The sequence below is a fragment of the Rhipicephalus sanguineus genome, chromosome 4, assembly GCF_013339695.2.
Source record: "Rhipicephalus sanguineus isolate Rsan-2018 chromosome 4, BIME_Rsan_1.4, whole genome shotgun sequence".
Lineage (NCBI taxonomy): Eukaryota > Metazoa > Arthropoda > Arachnida > Ixodida > Ixodidae > Rhipicephalus > Rhipicephalus sanguineus.
The window spans coordinates 117,952,451-117,966,881 of record NC_051179.1 but is presented as its reverse complement, the minus strand read 5'-3'; the positions used below and the strand labels follow the sequence as shown (position 1 = coordinate 117,966,881).

The following is a 14,431-nucleotide window of genomic DNA, read 5'->3' as shown; positions in this document are numbered from 1 at the left end:
TTTTGCCTTGGGGAGTGCAAACCCGTGTTACATCGCGGCTGGGGGAGGGGGGGGAGAGAGAGAGAGCTGGCATAGCTTGGGTAGGGGGCAAGTGCCGGTGTGGCTTGAGGGGGGCAAGTGCCCCTTTTGCACCCCCCTGCCTATGCCCATGGCTTGGTCCGTCTCTTTCACTGTCCCGTGTGTCGCGCTGTTTCTCGTATTGTTGAACATGAACCGACCGGCCCAAATAGGCACCTTAGTCGAATGAACACCTCGTTCCGGAAGCATAACATAGGAAGTGCACATGAAAAATCCTTAACGGTGGAACGAGAACGAAACAGGTTTCATACTCGGCGGAGACCCTGGCACAGTACAGGACAATGTGCTAGATACGATAAAAGATGTTTGATCATAGGCTAGTCACTGCGAGGATCGCTCTTAACTTGAAGAGAAAAAAAGCTAAGTTAGTCACTGAGAACGGGCTGAAATAGAAGTTGGCAGGGTAAAATCCGATGGATTCAAGATGGTCCTAGCAAACCAACACGCACATTTAGAACAGGAAGACGACGACATCATAAAAGGAATGAACGAAGACGTAATCTGACTGATTTCGGAAGTAGCAATTGAAGGTAAAGGTGAAACACCAAGAAGTACGAAACGTTTCCTAAACCACAAATGACCTATAGAGAAACGGCAACCGATGAAAGTAACTGTCTCAACAGATAAAATACAATTTTCGGAAAACTCAAAGCTCATGAACAGGAATAAAATAATTTATATACGGAATTCTAACTTCAGAAAGGTAGAGGCCGGAAACAACAAAAAAAAAAACGGAGGCAGCATCGCATAAGCTAACGGGAAACTGCATAGGAAAGAGCAGAGCACAGTGGAAGAATGGCCCTGAGTGGACGCAGAGAAAAAAAAGTCACAGTTTCGCTTCAAGGGCGAAGCAATCAATGCGATGGCAAGAAATTGGAATGTCACAGGAAGAACGTAAGCAACTAGAAACTTGCTGCGCGCTTCTCAAGCACAAAGGGCGCAGGAAGAGACCACACAGTTCAGGCGAGTGCGAACTAACAACTGCCGCAGCTCGACACTTGCAGCGCACTGCTCAAACACAAAGAAGGACGCACGAAAAGAGCGCGCAGGTATACACTGGACGAGCGCGAACTGTCACAGTTATTACTTCGATTAACCCCTACTTTGTCTCTTCCAGATAGCAGTTCACTCCTTTCGCAAACGCTGTCGCTGCAGCGAGTGAAGTGACCTTCGGGCGGTCTATAGCTTCAACGCAAACTTTGCGGTGAAAGCACACTACGTAAAAACCTCACCCTCGAGAGATAATCGCGCGAGCACGGTCGACCACGACCTGTATGTCAAAGTACAAGCCGGAGGAGCACATCCCAACTCCGGTGCAACACTAGAGAGTTTTAGAATTGGACATCCCAGAAATTTGCGAGCCGCCAGGGCAAATGCGCAGAACGCAAGCCACTCTCAGAGTCTTGCGCTCGTGTTATCCCAAGACCCTGCAGCGCATTTCTTTGGGCGGTGAACAAAAGTGGAGAGCACGCGACCTCAAGAGAAGAAAATAAAGACGCCGCTTAGTAGTGGCACGTGAAGTCACGGCTCACGTTCCCTGCGGCCGTCGATTCTGGTCACTAAAATAAAGCTTCATTTGGGTCCAGTTGGAACTTATTTCTGAGGCTAAAACTACAGCGCAAACGCACTTCTTTGTCCTTCTTACTTCTTCTTTACTTCTTTGTCCCTGCACCCAATGTGACTTCATGTCTTTGCGTATCTAATACACTATCATCCTGGTCACACGTTTCGGTTTAGAGCTATTGTTGTATGCGCATGTGCGGTAAGGTCGTAAGGTTGCCTTGGGCTTATATATGCATCCGCGTATGAAAGAATAAAGCAGTTGTGAGCCAGCGCTTGTGTAGTACGTTTCTTCATGGATGTCTTGTACGTGTGCGCCGTAATTTTGGCCTCATGATTATGGTCAAGGTGGAATTTATACCGTGATTCTGGTTCAGGCGTCTTGTTTCTTCCCTCCTGTGGCATAAGCCAGGGGCTTAGGCAGAAAATTTTTTCGGGGGAGGGGGGGGGGGCACCTTCTTGATCTGAAGTGGGGGCCGGGCACGGAAGTGTGGTCTAGTGTCATTTTGTGCTCTGTATCACATGGGAGGAAAAAATTTCGACGGCGGCGGGGGGGGGGGCACGGGCCCGGTGTGCCCCCCCCTGGCTACGCCACTGGCATAAGCCTACAAGAGCCAAAGCGTTCTGACTAGCTCAGGCGCCCATGAGCCACGGGAAACTCTTTTTCCCTGGCCGACCAGCCACGAGTGGCGCGGCGCTATAACCCTAAAAAGGAAAACAAGCGTGGGTCGCTAGCGATACGACGCAAACGCAGCATGGGTGACGTTGCAATATGACCCGCGTATCGCATAATTTTAATTTCGCCACGCGTGGCGTCCCGTGCGTTTCACCCAACGCCGCGTGCTTTTGTATTCTGCCGTTAGTATCCCGGAGAACGAATGTGGCTTGTAATGGTCTACGCCAGCGCGCTGCGAAGCGAGGGGTCGCAGGTGCGAATCCCCGGTTGTGCGCTTGGGCATTTTTTTCTTGTGAATTATTTTTACTTCCGGCTTTTATTTATATATACACACATATACATATACGGGATATGACAGCGACGGCAAAAATCTTCCGAGAGTGTCCATATAATTTCTATCGCAATAATAGCAGGGTAACGTTATTAGCAAGTGTCATGACGTAGTAAAGGCAGCAGCGCATTTCCACTCTACGGTTCCCATATCAGTCACCTAACCTGAGTCAAAGCAACGACGAAGATGCTGAAACTCCGTGTGTACATGGCTTGCACGTGACGTCACAGACAGGTTCTCTGCGCTTGTTCACCAATTTCACCAACATGGCGGCCACCGTGACTTTTTTATCTTATTAGAGTGTCATTTCAGCGGAGGGCACCCAGTCGTTCCCTGCCCGCGTGTTCTTTTGTGCTCTCCCCGCTTTCTTCTGTTCGCCAGCTGCGCCAAGGGGGAACACAAAGGATTGGAGGGGGCACCGAAACTAATATGATGTCACCGTTTCTTGCTCCGCGCGTTCGAGCAAGAGTCCACCCTGCGTCTCTACCAGTTTGTGCACCAAGATTGCGGCCACGGTGACGTCAGTGCGAGCCATGTGTAGCTACCGACGAAAAGCCGCGCAAGCTACATCCGCCGGAAAAGCGGAAGAAGGTGAAATAACAACTGATTTGATCAAACGCGGAGACGCAGTTAAAATGTTTATGATCCTCCGTACACAATGTCTTCAGACTGAGTTGTACAACGCCAACACTACAATATTACTCAGCAAAAAAGACAATAATTAAAGATTCAAGCGTCCATTACCTCAATTTCAGTGTTATACAGAATGTTCTCGAATGTAAATTCGAATATGGTGAGAAAAACACCTCACTCAGGCAATCTGACTTCAGAAATGTGTATTTTACGACGGATCACAGCCACGCACTAAACCAAGTAAGTAGGAAATCTGCTTAGTACAACCAACTGCATTTTATGGCTTCATTCGACTCAGCGGAGTTATTGGCAGTCCTGAAGGCATAGCGTCATTAAAAGGTTACAGTTTCGGCGCATTTAAAAGAGAAACAATGAATGCAATAGGAACTAATTGGAACGTTATACGAATTATGTAAGGCTATAGCAGCTCGCTCCTTTAGGAAACGCGGTCGCTGCAGCGAGCAAAGTGACTTTCATGCTGTTTATGGCTTCAACGCGAACTCTGCCACGGAAGCACAATACGTACGAAGATATGAGCTGTCTTCTGATCGCCTCAAAGATACGGCGCGCGACCGCACGAGACCCCACCCGTTCGGTCAGCGTACGCATTTCCCGAGAAAGACACGCACCCCCGCCCCCTTCCGGCTAATCTCCATGTTCCTTTCGCGCGAAGAAAGCGCGATCGCACGACGTGCGGAACGATGTTATCGATTTGAACTTTATATAGAACATCACGGCGACGCCGACGGCAACAATGCGCATGGAATGTCCGTATACTTCCTATCGCAATAAGAGGTGATAACATGTAAATACACGATCCAACATCTATGAACATTGCAGCTACCTTGCTTTTCCACAAGAGCGAAAAAATAACGATCAAGCTGGCCAGGAAAGAGGCACAATTTGTTCGAGGCTGTTTCCTGCATGCTTACAACTATATTAAAATATGACTAAACTATGAACTAAGAATGAAGATAAACGAAAAATATCTGAGCAACTTGCTGCTTGCAGATGATATTGTAATATATCCGGTAATACTGGCGATAAGCTGCAACAAATAACTGATAAGCAGGGAAAGAGTTCAACTCAATTTGGAAAAAAATATGCGGAGGACAAAGGTAATGCCCAATAGCATGGCGAGGGAACAACCACACGACTGGCAACGAGCCTCTGTAATCTGTATAAGGGCTTGCTTGCTTCTCTGGGTGTATGCGCAGCAAGACACCGCCAACACCGCTGTGAACTTGGATGCATTTAGCGCCTCTGGCGGCACGGAAGAATGCCCTTGAGCTGCTGTTCGTTTTCGCGAACACTTTTGTTTCGCTGAAGCACTTTGGCCGGCGTTGCGACGACACGCAATGCGGAATAAAGCACGTGATCAGTGCTCCGATACTCTGGAGAAACGTCAGCGCAAACTCGTCGGCGAGAACTGAACAGCTTTGCAGGTCATCCACTTTCAGAGTGGAATGGCTTACTATTTTTTGCATTCCGCCATTATTCGGAAAATTGTCGCTACGCGTTCCAAGGCACGGAGGCTAGAAGTATATAATGAAGCAACCTGTCAATTTTACCCACTTCATTATACATCAAGGATCCACCATACTGCAATTGTAGAATCAGCCGAATGCCAATTGTACAGAAAGGAACCAGGGCTGAGTCTGTTAGGCTGCCTTTGAATGTGCAGTAAACGCTGTTGAGTGTTACATTCCTTCTTTTCACAAAAACAAATGATAACAAACAAGCTTCAGCAATTCTAACTGTTTCCTGCCCTTGCTCACAAAAGGAATATAAATTATGTGGTATGATGCATAAAACAGCGATACAATTAAAGACAGGCCCAGCGGGATGGCAACACGTTAATTTGGACCATCTATGGTTCTCTGACGTGCACCTAAATCTAAGTATGCGGAAGTTTTTTTGCATTTTAGCATCGTAGAAAAGAGGCCGCGGTGCAGAGATTCGAACCCGCGACACCGAGTTTTGAAGCGCGACATCTTACCTGCTACCATGATGTGTTCTCTTGCTCACAATTATAGGATGAGCACCTGTCTCCCCGTGTCAGTTGTTTATATTTTCCACTGAATGTTAATATAACCGATGTGCGTCAGCATTAACGCATGAGTATATCCATGGCGCCAGAGCAGACTGCAATAACGAGGCAGAGGAGGAGAAAAAAAATATTTTTTTTATTTACATGCAGATAGAATCTCTCACAAGGCACAAGTGTTCACTGCAGCAATGTTAAACAACACTGCACATCAGTTACGGCTGACTGTTAAGGAGATCTCGCACCATATAAATGACAAAAACTCGCGCTTGGGAAACAACACACCGTTATTACATCGGTAAAACAAAACAGAAGCTACAACATCCTACGCTCACAAGGAGAAAAGGCTCCCCTGAAATTCTAATATAATTAGGAATAACCTACATAAAATTGAGCTCTCTGTGAGTGTAAGGTCACTTTCTTCCCTGTTGCATAGGTATTGGGCATCAAAGAAGCAGGCAGTCTAAAGCAAAATTGCACGCACACTTGTTGAACGTATCTAAAACACGCTGCACAGCAATGCATCAAAATAGTGGTAGAACAAGCACAGGGTACATTGCAATCAACCAGGTCATATGTTCTCACATGTAACTTTCCGTTCCGTAGACGACTTGCACACCGTACTCTTGGGTAATTTGTCTCCGCCCAGTGGCACAAAGTGTACAGGGAAGACAGTGTTACCTTTAATGCTATTCTCAAGCACATTCAAAATATGACACTCAGTGAAAAGGGTGAAACATTTGCATTAAATTGCTTGTGATGACAGCTACAATGACAATAGTAATCTGACAGCTATTAGAATACATCTCTACTAGTCGAATATGATAACAAATGGCTTCGATGAGCATCATTCCTTTAACTAGCTTAGTGAACTAATATTTGGTCACTTGACGTGACATCAGCATAATGACTGCCATGTCACTTCAGCCGATTACAAGGCTTGGTGCACCATTCAATGATGAATACGTTAACAATATCTTGAATGAACAACCTGGCTGATTGCATTACGGAAAAACAACAGCTACAAACACACAATTAGACCAGTGGAACATTTTATAAAAGGGCACATTAGGAGGTGGAAACACTCCTGCATAAAAAGTCTGACATCACAGTGCACACAGTAAGGATGGTCATGCAAAAGTCTGCCAGTAGCAAGCGTGCCATTGTGATCGACTACTGTTGTGAGCAACTATAAGTGCATTTTCGTGAACAAATCTCATCAAAAATAGTGGAAATTACGCAGGAAACCACGCAAGATTTGTGTACCAAGAAGTCCAACGAAAATCCAGCAGCACTTGCGTCTTTCGTTTCTGGACTAAGTATGTTTTCATCTTTCCCTCTGGCTGTCAAATTAATACTTGTGATGAAAAAACAATGGGAAATATGCCCATGAGAAAATAATTAAAATAAAAATAAAGAATAGAGATGTCTCCAAACACTGCTCAGTGAAGTCAGAATTGGCACAGACACAATCACACGACATAAGGCTGTCTTTGTTGCACTAGCGCACGAGCAGAACACATGAAGAGAAGTAAATGGCAATACACTAAGCGTGTAAAATGTTCAGAAGTGTATGTATATTGAAGCAAAGGCTTTTAAGGCACATCACTATGACAAAGGCATGTTCTCAGCAGCTGTCGGGGTTAACAAAATTCTGTAACTTGTCAGCACATGTCGTCCTTCTTGAGCTCAATGGTGAGCAAACATTGTTTAAAGGGATAGTAAAGAGAAAACCGTTTGAAGCCTTCATAGAAGCCCCCATCCGATTCACTGTCAGCCTTTCTTTCCCCAGTAAAGTTCACTTTTCTGACAAATTCATCACACTATTCTTCGTTGTCCGCACATCTTGATCCCATGGCTTCATCATCATCGCTTGTATGTACTCGTCTTGTCTATGATATATGTTTTTTTATGATCAACAGACATGACCACGCCTATAGAAGAATTTCCAGCTTCTTTCGCAAGTTTTCTTTTCTCAATGTTTTTTTACCATTCTTGGAGGGGTTAATATTCTTTACTGACAAAACGAGAACTGAACTGTTCTTGCAGGTTTCACCCCACCGTGCTATCCAAGAAGCCCCAGTTATTTCGCACATCAGCACATAACTTTCCGATCACTAAGTGCCTTTCAAATTGAAGTCTACCCCTGCATTCTTATTACGGAAGTAATAGCCATCCACTCACTCGTCAACATATTATGCATTACTCCTGTAAGCAGTCAGTTACAGCCATGGACAACTTTTGTTGGTTACGAGGCAAAGGATATGGACAAAATGTGTTAATGCAACCATTTATGCCACATGCACTCATGCATAAATGCCACATGCATTTGAAACAGGACCTATTACTAGTCACCACTTATTGAGAACTAACAGACAATAATGCCAAGGAAAGTATAGGGGGCGTTATTTGTAGTAATTAGGATATAAATGTTAAAAGTAAAGTGGACGAAAAGATAGCTTGCCGCCGGCAGGGACCGAACCTGCAACCTTCGAATAACTCGTCCGATGCTCTACCACTGAGCTACGGCGGCGGTCATCCTCTCGTCCACTTTATGGGGTATATATGTGTATATACGTGTGGTATATACCCCATAAAGTGGAGAGGATGACCGCCGCCGTAGCTCAGTGGTAGAGCATCGGACGAGTTATTCGAAGTTCGCAGGTTCGGTCTCTGCCGGCGGCAAGCTATCTTTTCGTCCACTTTACTTTCTTAACATTTATATCCTAATTACTACAAATAACGCCCCCTATACTTTCCTTGGCATTATTGTCTGTTAGTTCTTATTAATGTTGTGTTTAATAAAGAAAAACGAGCCCCTAAAAGTCACCTTCTTTCCTTTAGTCACCACTTAGTTATTTATAGCTTCTTTTATTGCATAGTAGGTTTCCACTCTAGGCTTTTGAACATACAAACAAGTCTATCTTAGATTTTATGCGTTCTTAAGAGGCAACATGGCTTTCACATCTTCAGATAAGTGTTCATCTCTTTCGGGCTCTCTCATCTACTCTCCTCAGAAACTGGAGACAAACTTCAAACAAAGCAGAATGGTATGCCCCATTTATGCCATAACCAGGCGTACTCACCCGGAGCTGACCACAGCCACCTTGAACGAAACAGCAAGCAAGCTGACTGGCATGGGCGTGCCTAACATGTGAGGGATAAACCCAGAGGCTTTTTGAGGATTGCTGCAGAATCCAAAGCGGAGAAGTGCTCCCTTAAAGTGGGGAAGCAATAAAAAAAAACTGAAAGGACGAGACTGCAGTAGTATGACAGCTTCTCCCTTGGCGACCGTAAAGTACATCAAAATATAGTTAGAGAGGGATGAAGAACCTGAAGGAAGAAGAAGGTCTAGAAAAGTTGGCTTGTACAAGACTGAGCCAGTCAGACAGCCAGCCATCTTGACTATTCACTGTGCCTGTACACAGCTTGTAAATACAGGGTGTTTTCTGTTTTAGAAAATACAGATTTTTTTAATGGAAATTCCACGAGAGTAAGGTGCCCTTAGGTCGTAGTAAAAACTTTGCTAGCATGAACTGATTTAGAAGGCGAGGGAAACTGGCCATAGAACTAGGCTTGTGTGGGATGAATAGAAAATGAATCGTGGGCAGGGATGGGAAAAATGACAACATCCGCAGCCTGATACTTGAGCTTGGCTCTGACCAAGATTTGAGTGCAGTAAAAACAAGAGGAGTGCTTTGGAATACCCAGGATGCTTTGTTCGTTTCCTTTCTCTCATGTTTTTTCTGTTTGGCTAAGGGCACTTATGAGTGAAAGGCATTGAGACATGGGCTTTACACAATGCCATTTCCGTAATTGTTTATTACATCACTGCCCTATCCATACGTTATAGCTCAGGTTCATGTTCCCCTTAGTGTCTCAAACTACTGCCCACTGCTTACTGGAGGTGCAACACAAGTCTGAAGGAAAAGCTTGCCCCCTGTTGCCTTCTCTTCGTAACCAAGAAAGTTGTCCATGAGTTTAAGCATCCGCTTGATCAATGCGCTGCTTTTAACCACACTCTGAAAGCTTGTAGACAGTTCAATAGGCTATTTAGCAGTTACTATGCAGCAGTGACTATGCAGCACTTAAGTAGGACGCATCTTTCATTCTGCCCTCTGTTCTCTAGTGTTGAAAATGCGTGATTGTAACTCTTTCTGATTCGTAAAAGCTGCTGAATGTGGCTAATTTTTTTAACTCCATTTTTCCCGCATCTCTATTGTGCATGGAAGGAATGGGCACTGGTAGAAACCGAGCTTGGTGCACCGCAAAGAATGAGGCCACAGAAATGCTAACGGAAGGGGACAGCACCGCACGTGTGATAGTTCGGGCACATGTGTTGGATTATGTACGTGGCGTTTTGAAGCGTTTGTGTGGCGAGCTTACATCTACCAAGCCATAATTGCACCATGTCGAAACGGAAGTGCTGGGCTAAGAGGGCTGTCACTGCGTCCAGACATGTCGGAACTGGCCAGTGAGCTGGGCGACGCCATTTGTACTAGATGTGGTGCCCGAATGTTTACCCGGGGGCTTCCCGTGCTGGCGGCACGGTGGCACTACAGAAGACACGCTGCTCTTAGGTGCTCCAAGATAACCGATGCATTCTGTTAAATGCATTTCATTGGTCTCATGCGCTCCTGATTGCGGGCTGCCTTTGCATCTGCTGACTCTGAGCCAGAGGACCATAGCGGCCAACCAAATATGCCATAAGGCAACATACTCAAGAGCAGGAGCTGTAAAAATGGTCTCAGAAGCCACAAAGGAGCACCCGACAAAGATTGATGGTGCAGCAAGTTTTCCGGTCACGTCCACAGAAGCAACAAGAACTGTCATCACTGAAAGGCAGGCAGCAATCAGCCAACAAAAAAGTGTCAATAAGCCTTGTGACTCTAAGCTCAACGAGGCGATGGAGACATCCTCGGCAACTTGGCGTCAACAAATATTTGGAAACAAGTCCTCCCGTGCCACTAACGAATGGTTGTGGCACGAGAGAGCTTGTTCTGCCTATACTTTGCAGTTGGCCATCAGTCATGCCAAAGATGCTACCCCCAATCTTGCTACAGCATGCAAAAAAAAACCCGACTGTTGGCCATTACAAAGCACAGCCCAAAGGCACAAGAAAGGTTTAATCGCTGCCACAAAAGGATGGAGAAATCACCATTGCATGTCATACAAAACGATGAAACAAGATGAAATAGAGGACTCAGAATGTTGTTGAGATTGAGCTTAGAGATGCCACCATTACAGATCTTGCATGGGAACATGGGCACCTTAATAGTTTAGTGGTTCTAATTGCACCAAATGAAGAGGTACGCCTCTACTCCAAACCATTAGACGCAACAACCGTTGCTGGCACCAATGACCATTGTGCACTATTGGCTCATGTGCCCATTCTGTACCGTTTGTTTATGTGCCTCAACAAACAACAGCCAGGCGGAAGTGGCTGCATTTGCTACCAACTTGGCCAAGTGCCTAAAAAGATGGTTCCCAAACTAAAAGTTTGACGAAGTAGCAAGCTTGGCAATGTTTTTAGGCCCTCGTTGTGCACCACCGCGATGCCTCATTGCCAAAACTGGTTTAAATGCCTGGTTTTAGAAGAAGCGAGAGAAACTCCTACAGGACACCCAGAGGGCCCTCAACAAATGAACTGCCTGAAGACTCCTTTTACACCAGCTGCATGGAGAGAATGAGAGGTTGAAAAAAGAGCAGCACTCTTTAACCGCCACAAGCAGATATTGAAAGGCGTGTGCATGATGAAGTTTCATGAAGAGAAGACCCATGCTAGTGGTCGTGTAAGCATGATAATCAGAGCTACCCGCTGTTGGCCCTGCTTTCCGAGAGACACCTGCCAATGCCACACACTAGTGTGCCTAGCGAGCGGTTGTTCTTGGAATCCGGAGGAGCTGTGACGTGCTGAAGGTTGTAATTGCTCCCCAGACATGTGGAGCAGCTAATTTATCTTCACAATGACATTAAATAACTGTAGTCCGGAAACTGTGAAGCCCAATAGTTCTGTACTATTATAATAATTGCGGTATATTACCTACTTGCTGTGAAATAAACTTGCATTTTTTGTATCTCTTTGCTAAAAAGCTTAATGCATTAAGTTTGCTATTTCTTTTTGTTATTCCAATTCACCTTAGAATTAAAAAAAATTTATATGTGCGCACCCCTCGCTTCAACATGGTATGTAATTTTGCACAGCAATAATACAAAAAACGCAAGAAACATGGACAAATTTGCAGGTGATGCTGGCCTGTTCAAACACTAAATTTTCTCACTGGTCAGCATTCTCTTAAAATGAATGACTGACAAACTTGCATCACTACACTGTTGCACTTACAGCGTTTTCCTACCAGTAGGAAAAGCAGTAGTTTTTGTGTTGGTGTGAACAATGGCTTGAAGTGCAGAAAGCGCAATCGACCATTACAGCACATTCTGCACGATGACAACACTGGCCCACAATGAAGGTAAATCTATGGGTGGCCTTACAGATGGTGGTGCCTGTGTGGCGTGCAATCGAGAAGCAATAAGTTCTACTGAAACCTTAGAGGACCTCACTGAATTTGACATAGGAGGATCACCATCAAACGGCTCATCCAAAACAGCTCATCTTCATACAGTTCTATGCATAGAGTAGCCGCAGTAACTACCTGTTGATGTACAAAATTGAAGAGATCAACGACAGTGCTGAAAAAACAGGCGTGTGAATGAAAATAAAGGGACGTACACGCACTGGAAGTCTGCCACCATGCAACAACAAAAGAATGTGGTCATAACACTGCCTCACTAAATAAAACCTACTTTCAAAAACATCAGGTTGAGGTAAGACACGATAGTCACATTGGCCACATTATATTCAATGCTTTCCACTATGTAAGTACTAGTGCACACAGTAATCTCGCAGAAACAGTCCGTTATTACCATTTCAAGTTCCCTCAACAGCACCTTTCACTAGCCCATGTCACTGACACACTATAGAGACACTTGACCAAGCCTGTTTACGGTGTCCAGCCACGGGTATGTTTTGCTCTGTTATCATCTGAATACATTGAGCAATGAAGCAATGTGCTATAACTCCTAACCTTCACAGTTCTAAACACAGTGTTCTGATATATTTTGTAAAACTGACTTACAGGTATTTGCGCTAACTGGCATACTTGAACAACAAAAAGAAGACAGCAGACTTGTGTGATATCACTGAACCATGCTAAAGTGTCCGCAGCTTCAGCAGTTGTAATATTATCCAAGTCACTATCAAATATAAGTCACCTCTGTGGTTCACACTCTCGGGTTGCCTGCTGCAATTGATAGTGCAACAGTGAGCATGACACAGACACTAGAGATAATATGGAATTGAATATATAGCATAAGGCACAATTGTCAACTCCCAATCACTTGAACCTTTAGGATGTTCCTCTGTGAGCCCAAATTATCAATCTGTGATTGCAGTTGCAAAGCGAAGCAGTGGCCAGATACACAGAATGAGCTTGAAGATTGTCAGGACTGAAATGTTAATACATGGAGCTCATTTGCCTTGTCAGACTAAAGATTGTGTAAGGTCAGTATGAACTGTATATACCAAAAGTTCAAAGATTTTGCTCCAGAGTTCTATTGCTTTACCTTAGTGATAGGACTATTCCATTCCATTGCAGCTAAGCTTAGAAAACATACTTGCGTTGGATGCACAGAAGCAAGTTAGAGCAAAGAGTGGGCTCAGAGATTTCAGCACTGGCCATTTTGTTCCACTGACATTATGCATGTGAAGATCACACCTTAAGTTAGCATGACTCTACAAAGAAGCGGGGAAGACAATGTCACATGGATTGTTTTGCAACAGAGTGAATGTCAAATTGATTCTTGCATGAATCCATGTAGCCTTACTTGGTTCAGTAGTCATTCACCCCAACTGTTGGCACATTCACAAAAGAAGCAAAATCACCCACGGAGGAGCTCGGCTGTTTCGGCCAAGTGGCCTTCTCTTTCACCAATGGCTCCAGCGCATGCACTCATCCCATCGATGCAGCCTTTCCAGTAAGGCTGGCATTGAGCATACGTTAGGATATTCTCACAGGTACACTTCAGATTTACGAAAGAGAATGATTGTCAACGCTCTGGCATGTTCAAAATACAGTTAACACGCACAATGAAACCTACAAGGCAGTGTGTAGTACTTCGGCTTGCTCTGGCCTGTGGTCAACGAAGAATCCCGGGTTGAAGTACAGCTTTTTCGTCCAGCCTTGCAACTCCACACTGCACGTCTGCTTGCTGCCGTCGTGGGCGGACCGAGCCAGGACTTTATTTTGGACATGGCGCATCATCGTCTCCAGGTGCATGATGCCAGCATTTTCACTGAACACTGAGAAGACATCTGCGAGAAACCACGACCCAATAGTACTGTTCTTGAGTGCCTTGTAGCCGGGAATGGTTGCATAGGCGATGTACATGTCCGACCAAGTGGCCAAACGCTCCTGTCGCGCCGAGGATGACTGAGGCACTTCAGCCGGTATTGGCCCAGCATCTGCGGTGTCAAACACGACGGTGCCGGTTCCACTGTCGTCCTTGGCTGCACAAAACACAAACAGTTCAGCAGTAAATACATATGTTGTTTCCATTTAAAAACAGAAAGAAGAGAGAAATACAGGAGAGTAACTACACTCCCAAGGGTTGAAGATTTCATGTCCTTCAGCAAAATGAGCTTTCAAAGAAGCCCTGGAGTCTCACAGTAAACTCACGAAGCGGTTAGTCAAGCGCTACACAACTAAGTGCGGTGTGTACAACTCAATGATTTTAAATATAAGGGATGTCTCCATTTAATGAATCTCACAGGAACAGAGCAAATCATTCATTCTTTTGAATAACGATTGATGAGCTAGAACATTTGTAGGACCTATACAGATAGTTACTACTAACACTGCAAAAAAAAGAGGATTGTCAACAGCAGTATAGGTATTTCACAGTATAGGACAGTTGGTACTGCTTGGCAAGGTTACCCCACCCACCTTCTTTTCGGCCGAAAAACTCAGCATGCGGAATTAATGACTGAATTGAGTCTAGACAGGTAGTAGAGTGCTGCAAGAGAGCTCGCGTACATAAACTTCACATT

General features: G+C 44.9%; 1 protein-coding gene and 1 non-coding gene across 2 annotated transcripts in view; both read right to left on the bottom strand.

The window, feature by feature from the left end:
* Nucleotides 1–7,786: 7,786 nt before the first annotated feature.
* Trnat-agu (transfer RNA threonine (anticodon AGU)) lies at nucleotides 7,787–7,858 on the bottom strand. Its single transcript has one exon. It is a non-coding gene; the product is annotated as a tRNA-Thr (tRNA).
* A 970-nt stretch (nucleotides 7,859–8,828) lies between these two features.
* Nucleotides 8,829–14,431, bottom strand: part of LOC119390616 (caspase-7-like) — a 49,349-nt gene continuing 43,746 nt past the window's right edge. The window contains exon 6 of the mRNA XM_037658219.2: nucleotides 8,829–13,891. Within this exon, the coding sequence (XP_037514147.1) occupies nucleotides 13,479–13,891 (413 nt within the window). The 3' untranslated portion in view covers nucleotides 8,829–13,478. The remainder of the gene's footprint in view (nucleotides 13,892–14,431) is intronic.